This window comes from Sminthopsis crassicaudata, chromosome 2 (assembly GCF_048593235.1).
Source record: "Sminthopsis crassicaudata isolate SCR6 chromosome 2, ASM4859323v1, whole genome shotgun sequence".
NCBI classification, from domain to species: Eukaryota; Metazoa; Chordata; class Mammalia; order Dasyuromorphia; family Dasyuridae; genus Sminthopsis; species Sminthopsis crassicaudata.
Genome location: NC_133618.1, coordinates 147,866,188 through 147,882,750, shown reverse-complemented (window position 1 = coordinate 147,882,750; position 16,563 = coordinate 147,866,188). Strand labels below are relative to the sequence as shown.

The following is a 16,563-nucleotide window of genomic DNA, read 5'->3' as shown; positions in this document are numbered from 1 at the left end:
CAAGTCAATTGTGCTATCAAGCCAACTGATTTCAGTACCAGAATGAAGTCAAACATAGCTCCTTAAAAAAATGTGGCCTATTTTAAAATATAGGAGAGATAAGATTCTGTTATCAAAGGGACTGAGGTACTTGTACAGAAAGAAGATATTCAGATGCTAAAATTATTTAGTATGGAAAGAGCACAAGAAGGCACTAAACCTTGAGGAACTTTGAAAGTTCCAGCCCAAATGCCTTTAAAAAAATGAGAAACCTGAAGATGCCAAAAGGTATATAACACTATTAATGTAGTGCTTAGAAAGAAGTGTTAAGCAGGGCAACTTTGAAAACTATAAGTTGAACCCTATTTTATACTTAAATACATTCAAAGCTTCATTTACTAGAGGTCTCTAGTTTCATGTAACCCTCTTATTCTGGTCTACTGTTTATATGGAAATATACAGAATAAAAATAAAGTTTAAAAAAAAAAACATCTAGTTAATTAATTGAGACTTGCTGACACATGAGTTGGTTTTGAAAGGATTTAGTTAATGTTGAACATTTGATACCTGTTCAGGTCATCTCAGCTCTAGGGCACAGACTGAAAGCTTTCAGGAAACAGGAATTCCCCTTCTAACAATGAGTATACTATTACTAATGAGTGAGTACCTTAGTCACTGAGTCAGGAAGTATGTTTACTACTAAAAACTCATCTGTAGAATGTTGATAAATACTAAACAGATAAAGTAGTTAAGTTTTTATGTTAGTACACTGTGGATTAGGTAGTTCTGGTACCTAGGATGAACCTCATTCCAGCTAAGACCTTGTTTTATACTGAGGCATCTTTAGAATTCCTTGACTCACTTAGCTGCTTTGTAGTGAATCTGCTTACTGTCTGTAGAGTCAGTTTTCTCTTATTCTTTTAGATGGAAGCACTGCTACACCAGGTACCATCAAAAAAGTCCAGAAACCTAAGAAGAAGCACCAGGGTAAAACTATTGAACAGAATCTAAACAACATCAATGTCTCGGAGGCAGATCGAAAATATGAGGTGAGGGAATAGAGGTGTAAAATTAGCTCTGTTATCACCAGTCAGATCTTTGATTACTTCATTCCTTTCTCTGTTCCTCTTGCGTGTCTGATCATAGATAGGATGTTTATCAAATTTGTATATGATAGCAAACTAGATAAAGAAACACAATATCATTAGACTAAAATAATAAGCCAAGTCTAATAAGATTAAATTTCATCCAGGATTAATATAAAATTCTGCACTTAAATGTTTTCTTTTTTAATTTACAAATAGTTTTTATTTTTTCTAATTACATGTAAAGATAGTTTTTAGCGTTCATTTTTAAAGTTTCAAATTTTTTCTCCCTCTTCCCCATCCCTCTCTCCAAGATGGCAAGCTATATAACATAGGTTTGTACTTAAATTTTAAAATTTTTATTTTCAAATGCTAATGAGTCCTGAAAATATTATCATCTTATTAAACAGGCTAGATTTTGCTTCCATAACAGTGTTTATTTGTAATATAAAACACCTCCCTCCCTCCCCAAAAGAATTCTGAAATTTTGGTTGTAGAATATAAGTAGATTTCAGAAATTTTGTCAGGCTGTGTGACAGTTAAATCATTGATCCCTAATCTAAATAGTAATTAGTTAGCAAATGAAAAGAAACTGAGCTTTTCTGGAGGAAAAGGAAGAGCATTTAGGCTTAAACCGTCCAACTTGTTTGCCTCCTCATCAAATAATACTAATCATAATTATAAATCACCTTATATTTACTTACATAACACTTTAAGGTTTGCAAAACTCTTTGCAAATGTTGTTTTATTTTGTCTTCCCCACCATCCTGGGAATTTGATGCTGTTGCTATTAGTAGAGGCAGCTAAATGGGTTGAGTGCGAGGCAGAAAGTCAAGAAGACTTGAGTGTAGCCTGAGACACTTATTAGCTGTGTGATTCTAGGTAAGTCCTGTTTACTCCAGTCTCTTCAACTGGATTATAGCATCTACTGCCCACAGGGTTGTTTTGAGGGTCAAATAAGATATTTATTTAGTACTTAGAACAATGCCTAGTCTTAGTAGGCTCTCTATAAATGATTATTCCCTTCTCTTCTTTCCCATCCCCATTTTACATATGAGGAAAGTAAGGCAGCATTGGTAAAATGACTTATCCAGGGTCACACAACTAGTGTCTGCAACTGGAGGTTTGTGGTTTGTTTATTTTGTTTTAATTAGTGGTCATTTGAATGAATAGTTTGGACTCACAGAAACCAATAAAGGGAATTGAAAGACAATTGTTTGGTTTCAGGAAGTAGTTTTGGGGAGACAGCATGGTGCAATAAAAAAAGCTAAGTTTATGGTCAGACAAGGACCTAGTTTATAATCTTGGGGCTGCCACTGTACTGCTTTTGTTACTTTGGGCAAGCTGCACGATCTTCTGGGTCACATAGTGGCTAAAGTGGAACAAGAACCCAGTTATCTTGTTTCTAAGCCTTGTGTTTTTCTAAAAGTTTTTCTATCCAACAGAGATTTAGAGCTAAAAAAATATTACAGCTCATCTAGTTCAACTCCCTTTTTTTTTTTGCAAATGAGGAAACTAAGAACCCATTTTAACTGATTGGCTCAGTTTCCTCATCGGTACAGAAGGAATATTATTTATAATGTTCCTGTGTTATCTCTTCCAAATCTTGCAATTTGGGTTTTTTTAGTATTTTTTATTGATAATTTTTGTTTTTATCAACAAGTATATCTTTTTCCTGGAGACCTATTTTTTGGAACAAAGAACACAAAAGAAATGGGAGAAAAAGCATTTCAACACAACTAAAGCAATATGTCTTTAACCAGTTTGACAACATTCCACACTTTTAATCTCCCACCTTCTGCAAGGAAGGCAGGGAAATGCATTTCATCGTCTTTGGGGCAAGCTCGAATGTTATAATTACTTAGTGTTCAGTTTCTTTATTGTCATTCTTTTCATTTATGTTGTTGTAATCATTGTATATATTGTTTTCCTGATTCTGTTTACTTTGTGTCAGTTCATATGTCTTCCTATGTTTCTCTATATTTTTTATTTTCCTCTTTTCTTACCTTAGAATAAAGTTTTATTCCATTTATATGCCACAATTTGTTTAGTTGTCCCTCAATAAACAGGCATTTATTTGCTTCCAATTCATAGATATTATGAAAAGAACTGACATCTTTTATTTTGGTGTGTATTGAACCTTTCTTTTTATCTTTACCCTCCTTAGCATAGGAGTGGAATCCACCTAGGAGTGGAATCCATCTAGGAGTGGTATCTCATAATCGAAGGGATATTGCTTTCCAGAATCTTGCAAGATTCATTGTAGAAAGAAGCAGTATATAAAGATAAAGATGTGGTCTTTAAGAGGACGTCTTCCTTCCAAGCTTAGTTCTTCACTTCTGGCTGTGCCCTTCTTCAGCAGCTTTAATTAAAATTTGCACTGAAGCCTCAAGGTTTGGATTCTGAGGCTAGTAAAGTTCTCATCTCCTGGCCCTTACATGAAAGTATAGCTGTAATTGTAGCTGCATTTGACAAGTGCTGATAACAAAACAGATGGACAAGTTTGATTCCCATTGTTACAAGTTAGTTTCTCTGTGGCGAGAAAAAAAAGTGCCTTTACCATTAATAGGAGTGTCAGGAGGAGGAGCTGGTTTGGGAGATTGGAAGGAGATGATGAGTTTGAGTTTGAGGTGATATGGGACATTTAGCTACCACAGGCAATTGGAAAAGTAGTATGGGACATAGAAAGATGATCTCCAGAAGCCAAGGCATCTTCTGTCATTGTTTTCAAGTTCTTTTTCTCAGTAGTTACTAAGTTCTGGGAATGTTGAAGTTCCCTGGAATTTAGGAACACTATCCTCATCATCACATTGGATTCCCATCTCTGTCTCACTCCTTTTTCCTCTACCAGCTATTAGATCTGGTTCTCATTTTGCTTTCACACTTAAATACTTACATTTGCTTTTCCTTTCCCTTTTTCATTTCTAGCAAATTGTATTAGGAAAAAACCCCACTAGATTTAAATAGTCTAGAGACCTGGGTTCACATTTCAATCCTATCACTTGCTAGCTGTATCTCCATAAACTAGTTAATTTCTCTAGACATCAATTTTTGCAAATGAGGACAATCTTACCTGAACTGCTATAGCTGTTAGGTATGTTAAAAGGACAAAAATGCCATATATGTGTCTTTTATTACTATTATTATCATCATTATTATCATTATTTGTCATTATTCTTTCTATGTTTGATGCCTTAAGCCTCTTATAACCCAGACATTTAATATGTGTATTGTGCTTCCCTCCTCCAGTTATTTCTATTATTTCCCCACAGTTTCCTATTCTTGTGCCTCACTTTCCTCCCCCCCTTTCAACTCATTTGCATCTGCCTTAGGAATCTCAAGATTACACATTTATAGCAAGACTGGATCTTGGAAAGTCATCTTTTCCAATCCCCTCATTTTATAGATGGAGAAACGTGAGAGAATAAATGCTTTGCTCAAAGTAGTCAGTAACAAAGCTGTGATTCAAACCCAATTCTTCTTTCTTCAGATCTGAAATATTTGTCTTCTAATTCTATAGCACCTCTCTCATTTTCCAAGATCTTTCACAAATAGCTGCCTGTTTTTTAGCAAGCAAATTGACTTGTTCTTTCAGTACCTTGGGATGTAGTTTGTCTGGACTGGTGACTGACATTCATTAGGAACAAGGAGGTACTCTTCCTATCCCGTAGTTCTTCTTGAAGTGTTTTTTGTTCTGCCTCTTTCAGTTATAGACATTTACTGAATATTTACTCTGTAACAGGCACTCTGGATCATTCTTTTTGAAAGAAGCAAAATATAAGTGGAGTTGTTCTCCTTTCCCTCATTTCACATGGTTTCTACCTTGAGCAGTAGTCATCCCTTCTTTTTTATTCAATATAACTTAAAATCTTTTTTTTTAATTTTTAATTTTTTTTTTATTTTAATGCTTTCTCATTTCTCTAGGCATTCATTTTGAGCTTTAGCTCTTCTGAAACTTTTTTTTTTTTTTTTTTAAGGATTTTGCCATCCTTTTGTATTAATCTTCTTTTACTTGTACTTGCTTCTTTTTCTGTGTATACCTTAAAAAATTCTTTTTGGTCAGTGGATTCCCTGGGCATCTGTATTTTTTAAGATTTTCTTTCTTTCTATCCCTGCCTCTTTTTTTTTCCTCATCAGAATTGTTTTTCCTCTTCATTTATTTCTAAATTCTTATCTCTGCTGAATCTTCCACATCTCACTTGGGCTCCTATTTTATTCTAGTATTGTATCGTATCTTTTTTTTTTTTTCTTCATGAAGATTTACAGAATTTTGCAGAATTTAATGTAACAGCATTGGCAAAAAAAAAAAAGTGTTAGAATGAAGTCTTAGATGTAGAAACAACGTGTTCCATAGACCTTATATTATAATAGTCTACTTTAAAATGGCATGGTTATTATCTGGACAGGGAATTGAGAAAGCATTTGTTGTATAGATCTTATCTATTAGAGAGAATCAGATTGAAAAATTATATAGTGTTACTATTGGCATCTGCCTGAACATAGAAATAATTTTGTGAGACCCATTTTTGTTTTTTAAATGCTATTTGTTTGGAAAGCATTTTACCTGTATTAGTTTGCAGTTTCATTTCTTTTAAAGTGCTAAGGTGAACTGTAACTCCATCTTTGTCCAGATATGTTGTTGGTCACTTCAGTTGTGTCCAACTCTTCAAGACCCTATAGGTCATAGCACTCTATAGCACTATCCCCTGAAGTTTGTCCAAGCTCATGTTCATTGCTTCCATGACATTATTTATCTGTTTCATCCTGCTTTCCCCTTCTTTTGCCTTCAATCTTTCCTAACATCAGGGTCATTTCCAGTGAGTCCTATCTTCTCAGTATTATGTGGTCAAAGTACTTAAATTCAGAATTTCAATTCAATTTAAATTGAGTGATTTCCAAATGAATGAGGTTTTACTATAATTTTATTTGTCTTCTTGTCACTGTCTGTTTCTTAATCATGTCATTACATCTTTTGTATTTGCATTCAGATTGATCCCATGTTTCAGAAGACAGCTGCCTCATTTGATGAGTGTAGCACTGCTGGGGTATTTCTCTCTAGTCTTCACTGTTCTGACTACAGGAGTGAACTCCTCTTTCATTCTGATGTCCGGCCCCTCTCCACTGCAGAGCCTCTGAAGTTCCCAGCTTTGGGATCAGTGGAAGTAGCAGATTTTAAAAGTAGGTACAACCACCCCAACAAAGGCATTTGAGTCCCAAACAAAATTGGATCCAAGCACTTGGAATTAAAATCCTGGGTTCAAGGTTAACATTGGCAAGTTGTTTAAACTCTTTGGATTCTACTTTCTTCATCTGAAAAATAAAAAAAATACCTGCCCTACTGACCTCACAGGGTTATTGTGAGGCTTGAATGAGATTATTATGTAAAGTATTCTGTAATCTTAAAGTGACAAATATCAGCTGTTATCATTTGTGAGGATCAAATGAGATATGGATATGGTAAAGTGTTTATAGATTATAAAATGCTCCACAAATATCAGTAGTTTTTGTTATTTGTGTGCAAGGAATAATTTGTTATTCACTGTAACTTGGTACAAGTTTTCATTATAAACCAGGATTTATAATATATAAATATATTTATTATGTGTGTGTGTGTGTGTATGTATGTGTGATATGTGCATATGTGTATGTGTCTAGATATACTCAGAACATAGCAATTTCTAGCTTAATCAAAACATGGGTTTATTTCTTAACACAAAGAAGAGTACATTTCAGCATAGCAAGGAATACTCAGATGTTCAGGCTAGCTTTCTGGGGGGGTCTTCTGGAAGGGCCTTGGTCTCAGCAGGACCATAAGGATGGACAAGAATAGAGTCCAAAGTTATTGTCTCTTTCACAGTCTGTGTCTGTCATAGTTTGACCCAGTCTCCTCTAGCAGTCTGACAGTCTCCTCTAGCAGTCTGACAGTCTGACAGTCTCAACCAGTCTCCCTCTGAGTCTGACTTTGTCCCCAGTTCTTTCAGCCCTTAAATACCCTATTACAATTACATCATTACAGTATATTGAGTATAAGCCAATCTAGAGTGATGATATCATTATATCAAACTAGAGTGATAATATCATTATATCATACTAGATATAGTGAACTAGAGAACCATTATCTCATCAGTTCCACTGAGTTAATACCTTCTTTCAAGTATACTTCTCCAAAGTTCTGCCCTCTATAGAATACTTATGGAGAAGCTTCTTATCCATCTGTGCAATATGAGACATTTTTATACCCTCAAAGATAAAAATTAAATGGGTTTTATACATGATAACTGGAGAGATACAGAGCTGGATGTTAGTGGAATTATTTTAAGTGGAATCACAAAAGCTCAGCAGTAGTGGAAGAGGTAGATTATTGGGAGGTTCCAAGAGAGAAAAATACAATGGATAAGTGATAACAGCAGGTAGTATGAGCACTTCCATTGCACTAAAGAATGCAAAATTTCGCTTGGGGGAAAAAACTTTTTCCTACTATAAAAAGTTTAAAAAATTTTTTTAAAGTTCTACTGTTTTTTTCAGGTTAGTAATACTTATTCTATCTCTATGCCTTTGCATATTATCTCTCAAAGCACAACAATAGGATGGGCTTAAAATTCTTATGAAGAATTCTTCAGCTTTTTAGGGAGTAGTTCCCACACTCATACTGCAGAACCTTCAGATAACTCTAGAACTTTAGAATTTGGACTTATAATAGAGGCCTCGAGATACAGGAAAAGGTTTACAGAAATATAAATATTTTGCCAGTTAGTGCAGGAGGTTCTGAGGAGATGAGACTTGACCATCTCCAGGGTAGTTTAGTTAAAATCTTTTTGGGACTCCTCTTTTGCCAATCAGAATTCCTGCAGAGACCCTAGAAGTGACCCACATCTTCTGAAGATCACCCTGATTGCTGTTTCCCCATCATACTGGAAAATCACCCCCTTCTCTAAATCCCTATCCCCCTGGCATTTGTGAGGTAGGGAAAAGAACACCTGGGCTTAACAGTCCAAATCCTAATGTACACTTTAATTTTAGTACAGCATTGTCCTAGGAATGTAGTGGTTATAAGCTTGGGGCATTCTATAGAAAAATATCTACTAGACAGGCTCTTGGGTTGCAGACCAGACCTTGGTTCATATTTACATGATGCATAATATTTATGATGCCATGACATTTGGCCCTTTCCTGGGAACTATCTAATACACAGAGTCCCTGTTTCTACAACCTGCCTTTTCTTGTTTGTGTCTATTTTAAGGTGTGACCATCCAAACAAAGTATTTGTTTGTAATTATGAATATTGTCGTATTTCCTTCTTACGTAGGCAAACTAGATGATTTAAAACCAAAAAATAAGATTCTAGGATTGGGTACAAATTGCTAAGGCATTCTTTTAGGTTCTCTAGCTCCAATGAAGGGTTTACTTTATTATTTGGAGGAAAAAGTCAGTGCTTGAGAGTCCCTTCTGAGAGTAGCACATAAACCTCCCCTGCAAAAAATATTGTACGTGTGTTGGCATGCGCACATTGCAAAGACCAATTCCAGCTGACTAAAAATACACAAAGCTGACTTTCAGCCACTTCTGTTGATAACTTTGATACAATGCTCTCAGTCAGGACATAATGAGTGAATCATTTTTATTTTGACATTGAATTGAAATGGATGAGAAAAGTAATTTATCTGACTTTGAATCTCTGTAATCTTCCCGCCAGCTGCCCTGCTGCAGTGTGTGGAGGAGCGCCAGATTTGCCCTTCGCTGGCTGAGTTCCAGTTTTCTAAGTGGGACAGTGATGCTCTTACTGAGGTATAGAGTCAACTTTTGGTGTAATTGCTCTGGGTGAGTCCCAGAGCATGTATTTGTGGTTTGGTTGAATGTGCCCAGCATATTCTCAGTCCAAGATTAGTTCAGACAGATGGGAACAAAAATTCTGAAACTCATTCTTACTTAACCAGTTGTAGAGAAAATATTTCCTTTGGCACGTTTGTAGGAACAAAAACCTGAAGGGTAATACAAACAGCCCTGTGTTAGAAAACAAAATGAATTCTGGAATTTGTTTCTTATTATCTTTTCTTCTCTGCTTCATGGTGGTGAGGCAGCCCTACTTAAGTAAAGCCTTAGTAGGATTAACTCTCCATTGCTGATTATCCCAATAGCCTCTGTGTTCTGAGGTTGCTCTGTAAGCTTCAGGAATTTCCTGCTCTTTGAGGTTGTGTCCCTTGGCACAGAGTTTCCTGAGAAATCATGATGTGTAAAGCTTTCCTTTGTTTATTTTTAGCTTGGCCCCTTTAGCCTCCTCATTAAAATTAAGAAAACAAATGGTCTCCATGGAAAATTGTTTTCCCTAAAACATGTAGTTTGTGGATTGAATTCCTGTTTCATGTACTACATTATGTGCCTGGCAACAGTACAATTCCATTCTGTATTGTGCCTTATAAACTTCCTCAGCTCTTTATTTATGGCAAGAATGCTGGGCTTAGAAGTAGGGGTGGGAGGAGTGGTAGGAAGAGAGCAATGGAGTAATTAAAACATGTAGGTAAAGAAATAGAACTTTTAACTAAAATTTAAAAGTAAGAAGATCCACTGAGAGTGTTGAACAAATAATTACTAGCTCGTTGAAGGAAGATTGAGTCGGTCACTTGATTGGTTTTTTTTCTCAATGACATGTAAAAAAAAAAAAAAAAGTTGACATTTTAAAAAAAGTTTTAAGTTCCATATTCTCTCTTACCCTCTTCTCCTTCCTTGAGAAGGAAAGCAATTTGATATGGATTATACATATGCAGTCATCCAACCATACTTCCATCTTAGCCATGTTTTAAAAAACCCACTTCTAGCCCCACCTCCCAAAAAGAAAAAAACAACTAATCTAAGAAAAATAAAGAAAGTAAAAAAAAAAGTATGCTTAAAATACATTCAGACTCCATCATTTCTTCTTCTGAATAAGGATAGCATTTTTCATCACAAGACCTTTGAAATTACCTTATATCATTATATAGCTAAGTCATTCACAGTTGATCATCATACAATATTGCTGTTACTGTTTACAAAGTTCTTCTATTCTCACTTCACTTTGTATTAGTTTATATAAGCTTTCCCAGGTTTTTCTGAAAGCATCCTGCTTATAATTTCTTAGGACATAATATTCCATCACAATCATATACCACTACTTGTTCAGCAATTCCTCATCCCCTCAGTTTACAATTCTTTCTTACTACAAAAATATTTTTATACATAATCTGCATTTCTCTTGTCAATATTGATTTAGAGTATTTTGATTATGGGCTGTTATCCAGGGATCCATAGACCTTTTGGGGGGGGGACTCTGGATAGTTTTTTTGGGGGGTGCTATAAACTTGGATATGGGAAAATATTGCACACCTATTTTCACTATGTTAATCTATTACATAATCCTTTCTTATGAATTTAAAAAACAACAAAACACAGTATTCTAAGAAGAGATCCTTGGATTTCACCAGATTGCCAAAGGGATTCATGACACAAAAAAAAGGTTAAGAATCCTAAGTGTTGATATATTCTTTCTGTTCTTTTTAGTCTTTGTCAGTTCTGGTGGACAAGTTTAAGAAGAGTGATCAGGTATTTGATGTTAATTCCGAGATTGAAGATAGTGATAGTGAGGAGTGTGCTGGTATGCCTGTGGAAGATGACTTTGATGCAGACATGCATGATCAAACAGCAGGAGGGGATCATGAGTTCAGAAGTTGCCAGAAGTCTTCTGAATTCAAAAATTCCAGGTAAAATTAAAGAAAAAGCAAACTTTTAGAGCAAAGGAAAATTTTTTTTGTGAGCTTTTCATATCAGTTTTTAGTAGATTTCCTGTGGGGATATTTGATTCTAGCTGTATTTTGATGGAAATTTGTATGCTATATTTCAGATATTGCTAGTTTGTAATTTGTTTTTCTTTCAGTAAGATCAACATAGACTGATAGGAAGTTGCTTTGAATTTTTTATCTGTGAAAGGCATCATCATTCTTATAAATAACAATTCCACCACAAATTGTGAGCATATAGAGCTGTTATCAAGGAGGGGAAAAGGAATCCATGAGATATAGTTCATAAGTTGTTCCTTTTTAGTGGAATAGTTACCACCAAAAGTAGAATGTGGGACAATCTAGTTTAGAGATGGACAGGATCCTAAAGGTTAGCCAGTTCATCTTTCTACTCAAACTAGAAATCTCTTCTATAACATCTCCGACAAGTAGTCACATAATAATCTGCTTAAACATTTAGAAAGATGGGAAATTTTTATGTTTTCATTGTGTGCTAGTGGGTTTTTTTTTTTTTTTTATGAATATTTGTAAGGGGCAGCTAGGTGGCGTAGTGGATAGAGTACCAGCCTTGAATTCAGGAGGACCCGAGTTCAAATCTGATCTCAGACACTTAACACTTCCTAGCTGTGTGACCCTGGGCAAGTCACTTAACCCCAGCCTAAAAAAAAAAAAAAAGAATATTTGTATATATATCAAATTTCTCTGCTAGACTTTTAAATTCCATGAGAGAGAGACTATGAAGGCATAGTCTATACTTTTGTGTCTTTCTCTAATGCCTTCAGAAAGCATGTAACAAATGTTTGTTAATTTGACTTGAATGTCATACTAGCCTCTTCTATTTTTGGATGATCCTAGTTGTTAGTAAATTTCTTTAGTTGAAATACCTTCCTAAAACTTAGATCTGTTCATTGTTCCTCACAGAAGTCTAATCTCTGCTTTTCAGTTTTTTGAAGAGAGTTTTCACCTCTTCTAAAATCTTTTCTGCATGTATTTCAACTTGTGAATATAATATTCTTGCTATAGTATGACTTGTGTAAAGTCCAGTAATTTCTCTCCCTTCCCTCTTCCCTTTTGTTTTGAGCACTACTATTTTTTTTTAATTGAAGTTTTTTATTTTCAAAATATGCAAGGATAGTTTTTCAACAATGACCCTTGAAAAACTTTGTGTTCCCATTTGCCTCCCCTTCCCCCATCTCCTCCCCTAGATGGCATGTAATGCAATATATGTTGAACATAGTAAAAATATATGTTAAATCCAATATAGGCATATATTGCTGCATAAGAAAAATCAGATCAAAAAGTTAAGAAAAATCAGAAAGAAGATAAAATTCAAGCAAACCACAACAAAAAGAGTGAAAATGCTCTGTTGTGATCTACCCTCAATTCCCACAATTCTCTCTCTGGGTATAAATGGCTCTCTCTATCACAGGTCTATTGGAATTGGTCTGAATCATCTCATTGTTAAAAAGAGCCACATCCATCAGAATTGATTCTTATATAATCTTGTTGTTGCTGTGTATAATGATTTTCTGGTTCTGCTCATTTCATTAGTTAATCTAAGTCTCTTTAGGCCTCTCTGAAATCATCCTGCTGAACAATAATATTCCATAACATTCATATATTATAACTTATTCAGCCATTCCCCAACTAATGGGCATCCACTCAGTTTCTAGTTTCTTTCCACTACAAAAAGAGGGTGGGCACTAGTATTAACATAGCCTAAGACTATAATAATTTTCTTGGCAACCATTTCAGATTGTTCATTGAAGTTGAATTTGTGGTCAACTAAAATCTCTTAAATTTTTATATGTACTCCTTTTAATTTTAATACATTTTTTGTTCTTGTTGTGAGTTCTTCAGAGAGCTCCCTGTATATGCACATAGATCTTTTGATGCTGTTCTCATTTCATCTTCATTTGCTCACATTTTAAATTTTGCTTTTGATGATTTCGAATCCCTTCTGAATTGTCTTCCATGTTGTTGTCTTATGCTATTAGATCATGTTTATTATTTCTCTGAATTTTCTAAAATCTAAAAGATTGGAGAACATGGCTGATAGTACTTGGTATCCATGGCTATTGTCAATTCCAATCAAGCAGTAATCTTTAATGGGTCCTTGGCTTTTCTGTAGCTCTATCCTATTCAGGCCCCACAGCATAGCCAGGACTTCTTCACCCAAGTATATTGGAGGTCTGGAATGAAAGACCTGAGAAGCAGCAGTAGCACTCTGATATATCTGATTGAAACAGCACAGACAAGAAGGCCATCCATCCTATCAGAAGCAAGGGTGCTGCCAGTTTAAGCTTCCATCCCCTTCCCTCTTGGAGAGTCTGGGCCTTTTTTTTTCTTCCATCGTGCTTCCCCAGGAGCAGAAATGAGTGTCTGGGCTGGTGTAGGTAATGGGGAGATCCCTTGTTATGATACTCTCCTTTCTGCCATTCTCTCCACTTAGTTACAAGGTGATGAAAATTAGCATTCTTTCTCTTATACCATATTGGGTACACTTTGCTTGGCTGTTTATCTGGACAATTTAACTCTCATATCCAGTCTTTGCTCACTGTGATCCACCCTTCACACAGCTGCCAGAATAATTTTCCTACATCTGATCATGTACTTCACTTCATTAAGAACCTTCAGTGGCTCCCTATGACCTCTAGGGTAAAGTAAAACTTGGCATTTAAAGGCAGAGTTTGTCTCACATTATAATTTCCCTTCATACTCTAGTTCAGCCAAATATGGTGTTACTTAAACTCAGCATTCTACCTTCCACATCCATGAGTTTGTATAAGTTGTCTTCATTCTTAAAAAATATTCATTCTTTACCTTCATCCTTTAGAATCCCTATTTTCTTGTCAAGGCTTAATCCATGTATCACCTCCAAAAGGAAGCCCTTGGGTCCCCTTAGTGTTTTTCTTAGCCTCAAATTATCATATGTTTCTATGTTTTACATCCTCCAGTAGAATGTAATATCCTTGAGGGCAGGGATCATTATTTATTTGTCTTCATATTCCTCAGAACCTAGAGATTTTTTATGTGCTACCCTGGGGGTCTCTGTACATAATGTACACTCCTCTCTCCCCTCTACTCCCTCTCCCCCTCTCCCCCACGTACCTGCTTTTTCCAGTTTTTTTGTCCTGGGTTCAAAAATTCTGAATTTTACTCCACAGTCTGTGCTTCTGCTTCCTTTTGAAAGATGGAATTATCAATGAGGCATGTCAATAATTGATCTACCACTTTGCTTTTTATTAGAGTAAGACTTCCAGCAGAAGTTTATTTAGTTGAAACTGACCCACATCACTTCAGTAGCATCACTGTGGCAATTTTGTGATCTGCATCACGAAAGCATTCTCTTTCTACCTCTTATCTCAGGTTGGAAAGGCTAGTATACTGGAATGTCATTTCACTCTCTTTTTTTTTTCCATAGAGCATATACTGTCATGCTTCTCCCCTCAGGTCTGTAGATTTCCACTTAGATATAGTTATATCTTTTTGATATGAAGTACTTTACTTTGTCACTTTTATATAATCTTTTCTTTGGGAAAAAGGTATATCCTTTCATTACCACTATTGAGCATGATCCCAACACATTTTGGTGATATCCATGTGGATTCTAGTTTGCTCTTTTAATGAAAATCTTAAGTTCACATTATTCATTATCACTTTGTTCATTGAGATGTAGATATCTAAGGACGTAATGTTATTTCCAGTGCCCTTTATTTCTTCCTATGAATTGTTGAATATTTACACTATTTTTATCTTTTATCTAATGGACTTTCCAAGTTGTTTGTTGTTTTTAATCTCTTTAAGGTGTTTTTTTGTTTGTTTACTTTTGGATCCTTACCAATTATTTGGCCCCTAACAAAGTATAAGTTCCTGAAGGACAAGTAATTTTTATTTTTGTATTCTTAGCATCTAATGTACTATCTGGTACTTAATAAATATTTGTTGATTTGAATTGAAATGAATGGAATCCAAATAGTGGTCACTGAGGATACAGAAATGAAAACTATATAGTTCCTACTCTTCAGAAGTTTATAGTTGAGTTGGGTATGATCAAGTAAAAAACATAATCACATAAATATGATACAGGGTAGAATTCAATAAGGACAAAGAAAGGATCTAGACAAAAATACCCTAAGAAATATAATCAAGGAAATACTACTTTCAATAGGTGGGATCAGGGAAAATTTCAAGGAAGATGTATCACAATAAGCTTTATCTTGAAAGAAAATAAAGATTTCAATAGGCTGAGATTTTTTTTTTAAAACTTTCTTTTTTTTTCAGGCTGAAATTTGAAGAGACTCTGCTCCAGGCAAAGAACCAGGGAGGATAGGATTCAGTTGAGGCTAGATAGCATCATTTTGTAATGGACCCACTTAGCATTCTTTATGAACTTCCTATAGTGCCACCTAAAAAATGGTGGTAGGATGTTTTAAAGGGTGACCTAGGGTTTCAATCTCTCTGGGGCTCACTTAGTGTAAAATCGTGTGATTTCTACTTCCTCAGTCTTTTGCATCTGCCTTCTTCTCTCCGTTTAGATAGCTTCTCTCCTCGGACATACCGAGGTTCTCATACCAAGATCATTGTAGTAGCCTCTTGATTTGTCTCTCTGCTTCACACTATTTCCTCTCACAGTTGCCTAAGTGATTTTCCTAAATGACCATGTCATTCCTCTATTGAAAAAACTTGAATGGCCAATAATAGTTAAAGTTCCTAGTTAGCTCAGGTGGTGGTTATGGTGCTAATGAGTGTAAAGTCTTAAATTTGATTCCTTCACTGACCAATTTTTTTTGAAACATAATTTTTTTTCAATTAGCAAATCTTTTTTTTCTCCTTTATTGGGAAAAAGAAAAGAAAAACAAAACCTTTGTAACAAATAGTCTTGGTAAAGCAAACAAATTCCCACGTGATTTATGTTCAAAATATATGTTTCTATCTCACTCTGAATTCCTTAACCTCTTTTAAGGGATGAATGGTGTGTTTCATCATGGGTTCTCTGGAATCAGTTAGTCATTAGATTGCTCACAGTTATTAAATCTTTCAAAATTGCTTGTTTTTATAATATTGTTATTTTATAAATTGTTCTCTTGGTTCTGCTCATTACATTCATTAGTTCATGAGTTTTCTCAAGTTTCTTTGAAACTGTCCTTTTCATCATTTCTTATAGGACAATAGTATTATATTATATGCATATATCATAATTTATTCAGCTATGAGTTTCCAGTACTTTGCCACTAACAAAAAGGATTATTGCAAATATTTTTGTTCCTATGTTTCCTTTTCCCCCCTTTAGTCTCTTTGGGAGATGGTTCTAGTAGTAGTACTGCTCCTGACCAATTATTTTGACTTTATTTCATAGGAGTTTAGGAACATTGGTGTGTCTGCATATCCAGCAGAATTTTCCTCTTCCACCTTTGTTTTATCTGTACCTTACTTAGTTGAAATAAGAGTTCTGTTGCAGAACTCAGGGAAGTGAACTTTATAATCATGGGTAATGCGTGCAATGAAGCTAAGCCTTTTTCTCCAGCATTTTACATAAAATCACTAAATGTTAAAAGTGAGCAGGACCTTAGGAATCACCTAATTTAACTCTCTTGAATAAGGCAACTGAAGTCCACAGTCTCCCCCTTACAAGGTTTTTTGAGGAAAATGCTTTGTAAACTATAAAATGCTATAGAAATGTAAATTAGATAAGCATTAGCAGTTTATGATTTTTGAAAGCACCTTGATAC

At 35.1% G+C, this 16,563-nt stretch overlaps 1 protein-coding gene across 3 annotated transcripts in view; it reads left to right on the top strand.

Annotated features, from left to right (window-relative positions):
• Nucleotides 1–16,563, top strand: part of NCAPH (non-SMC condensin I complex subunit H) — a 43,146-nt gene that overhangs the window by 6,519 nt on the left and 20,064 nt on the right. For all 3 annotated transcript variants that reach the window (XM_074287601.1, XM_074287600.1, XM_074287599.1), the window contains exons 7-10: nucleotides 904–1,028; nucleotides 6,053–6,242; nucleotides 8,758–8,849; nucleotides 10,596–10,795. In XM_074287601.1, coding sequence (XP_074143702.1) covers nucleotides 904–1,028; nucleotides 6,053–6,242; nucleotides 8,758–8,849; nucleotides 10,596–10,795 — 607 coding nt within the window. The remainder of the gene's footprint in view (nucleotides 1–903; nucleotides 1,029–6,052; nucleotides 6,243–8,757; nucleotides 8,850–10,595; nucleotides 10,796–16,563) is intronic.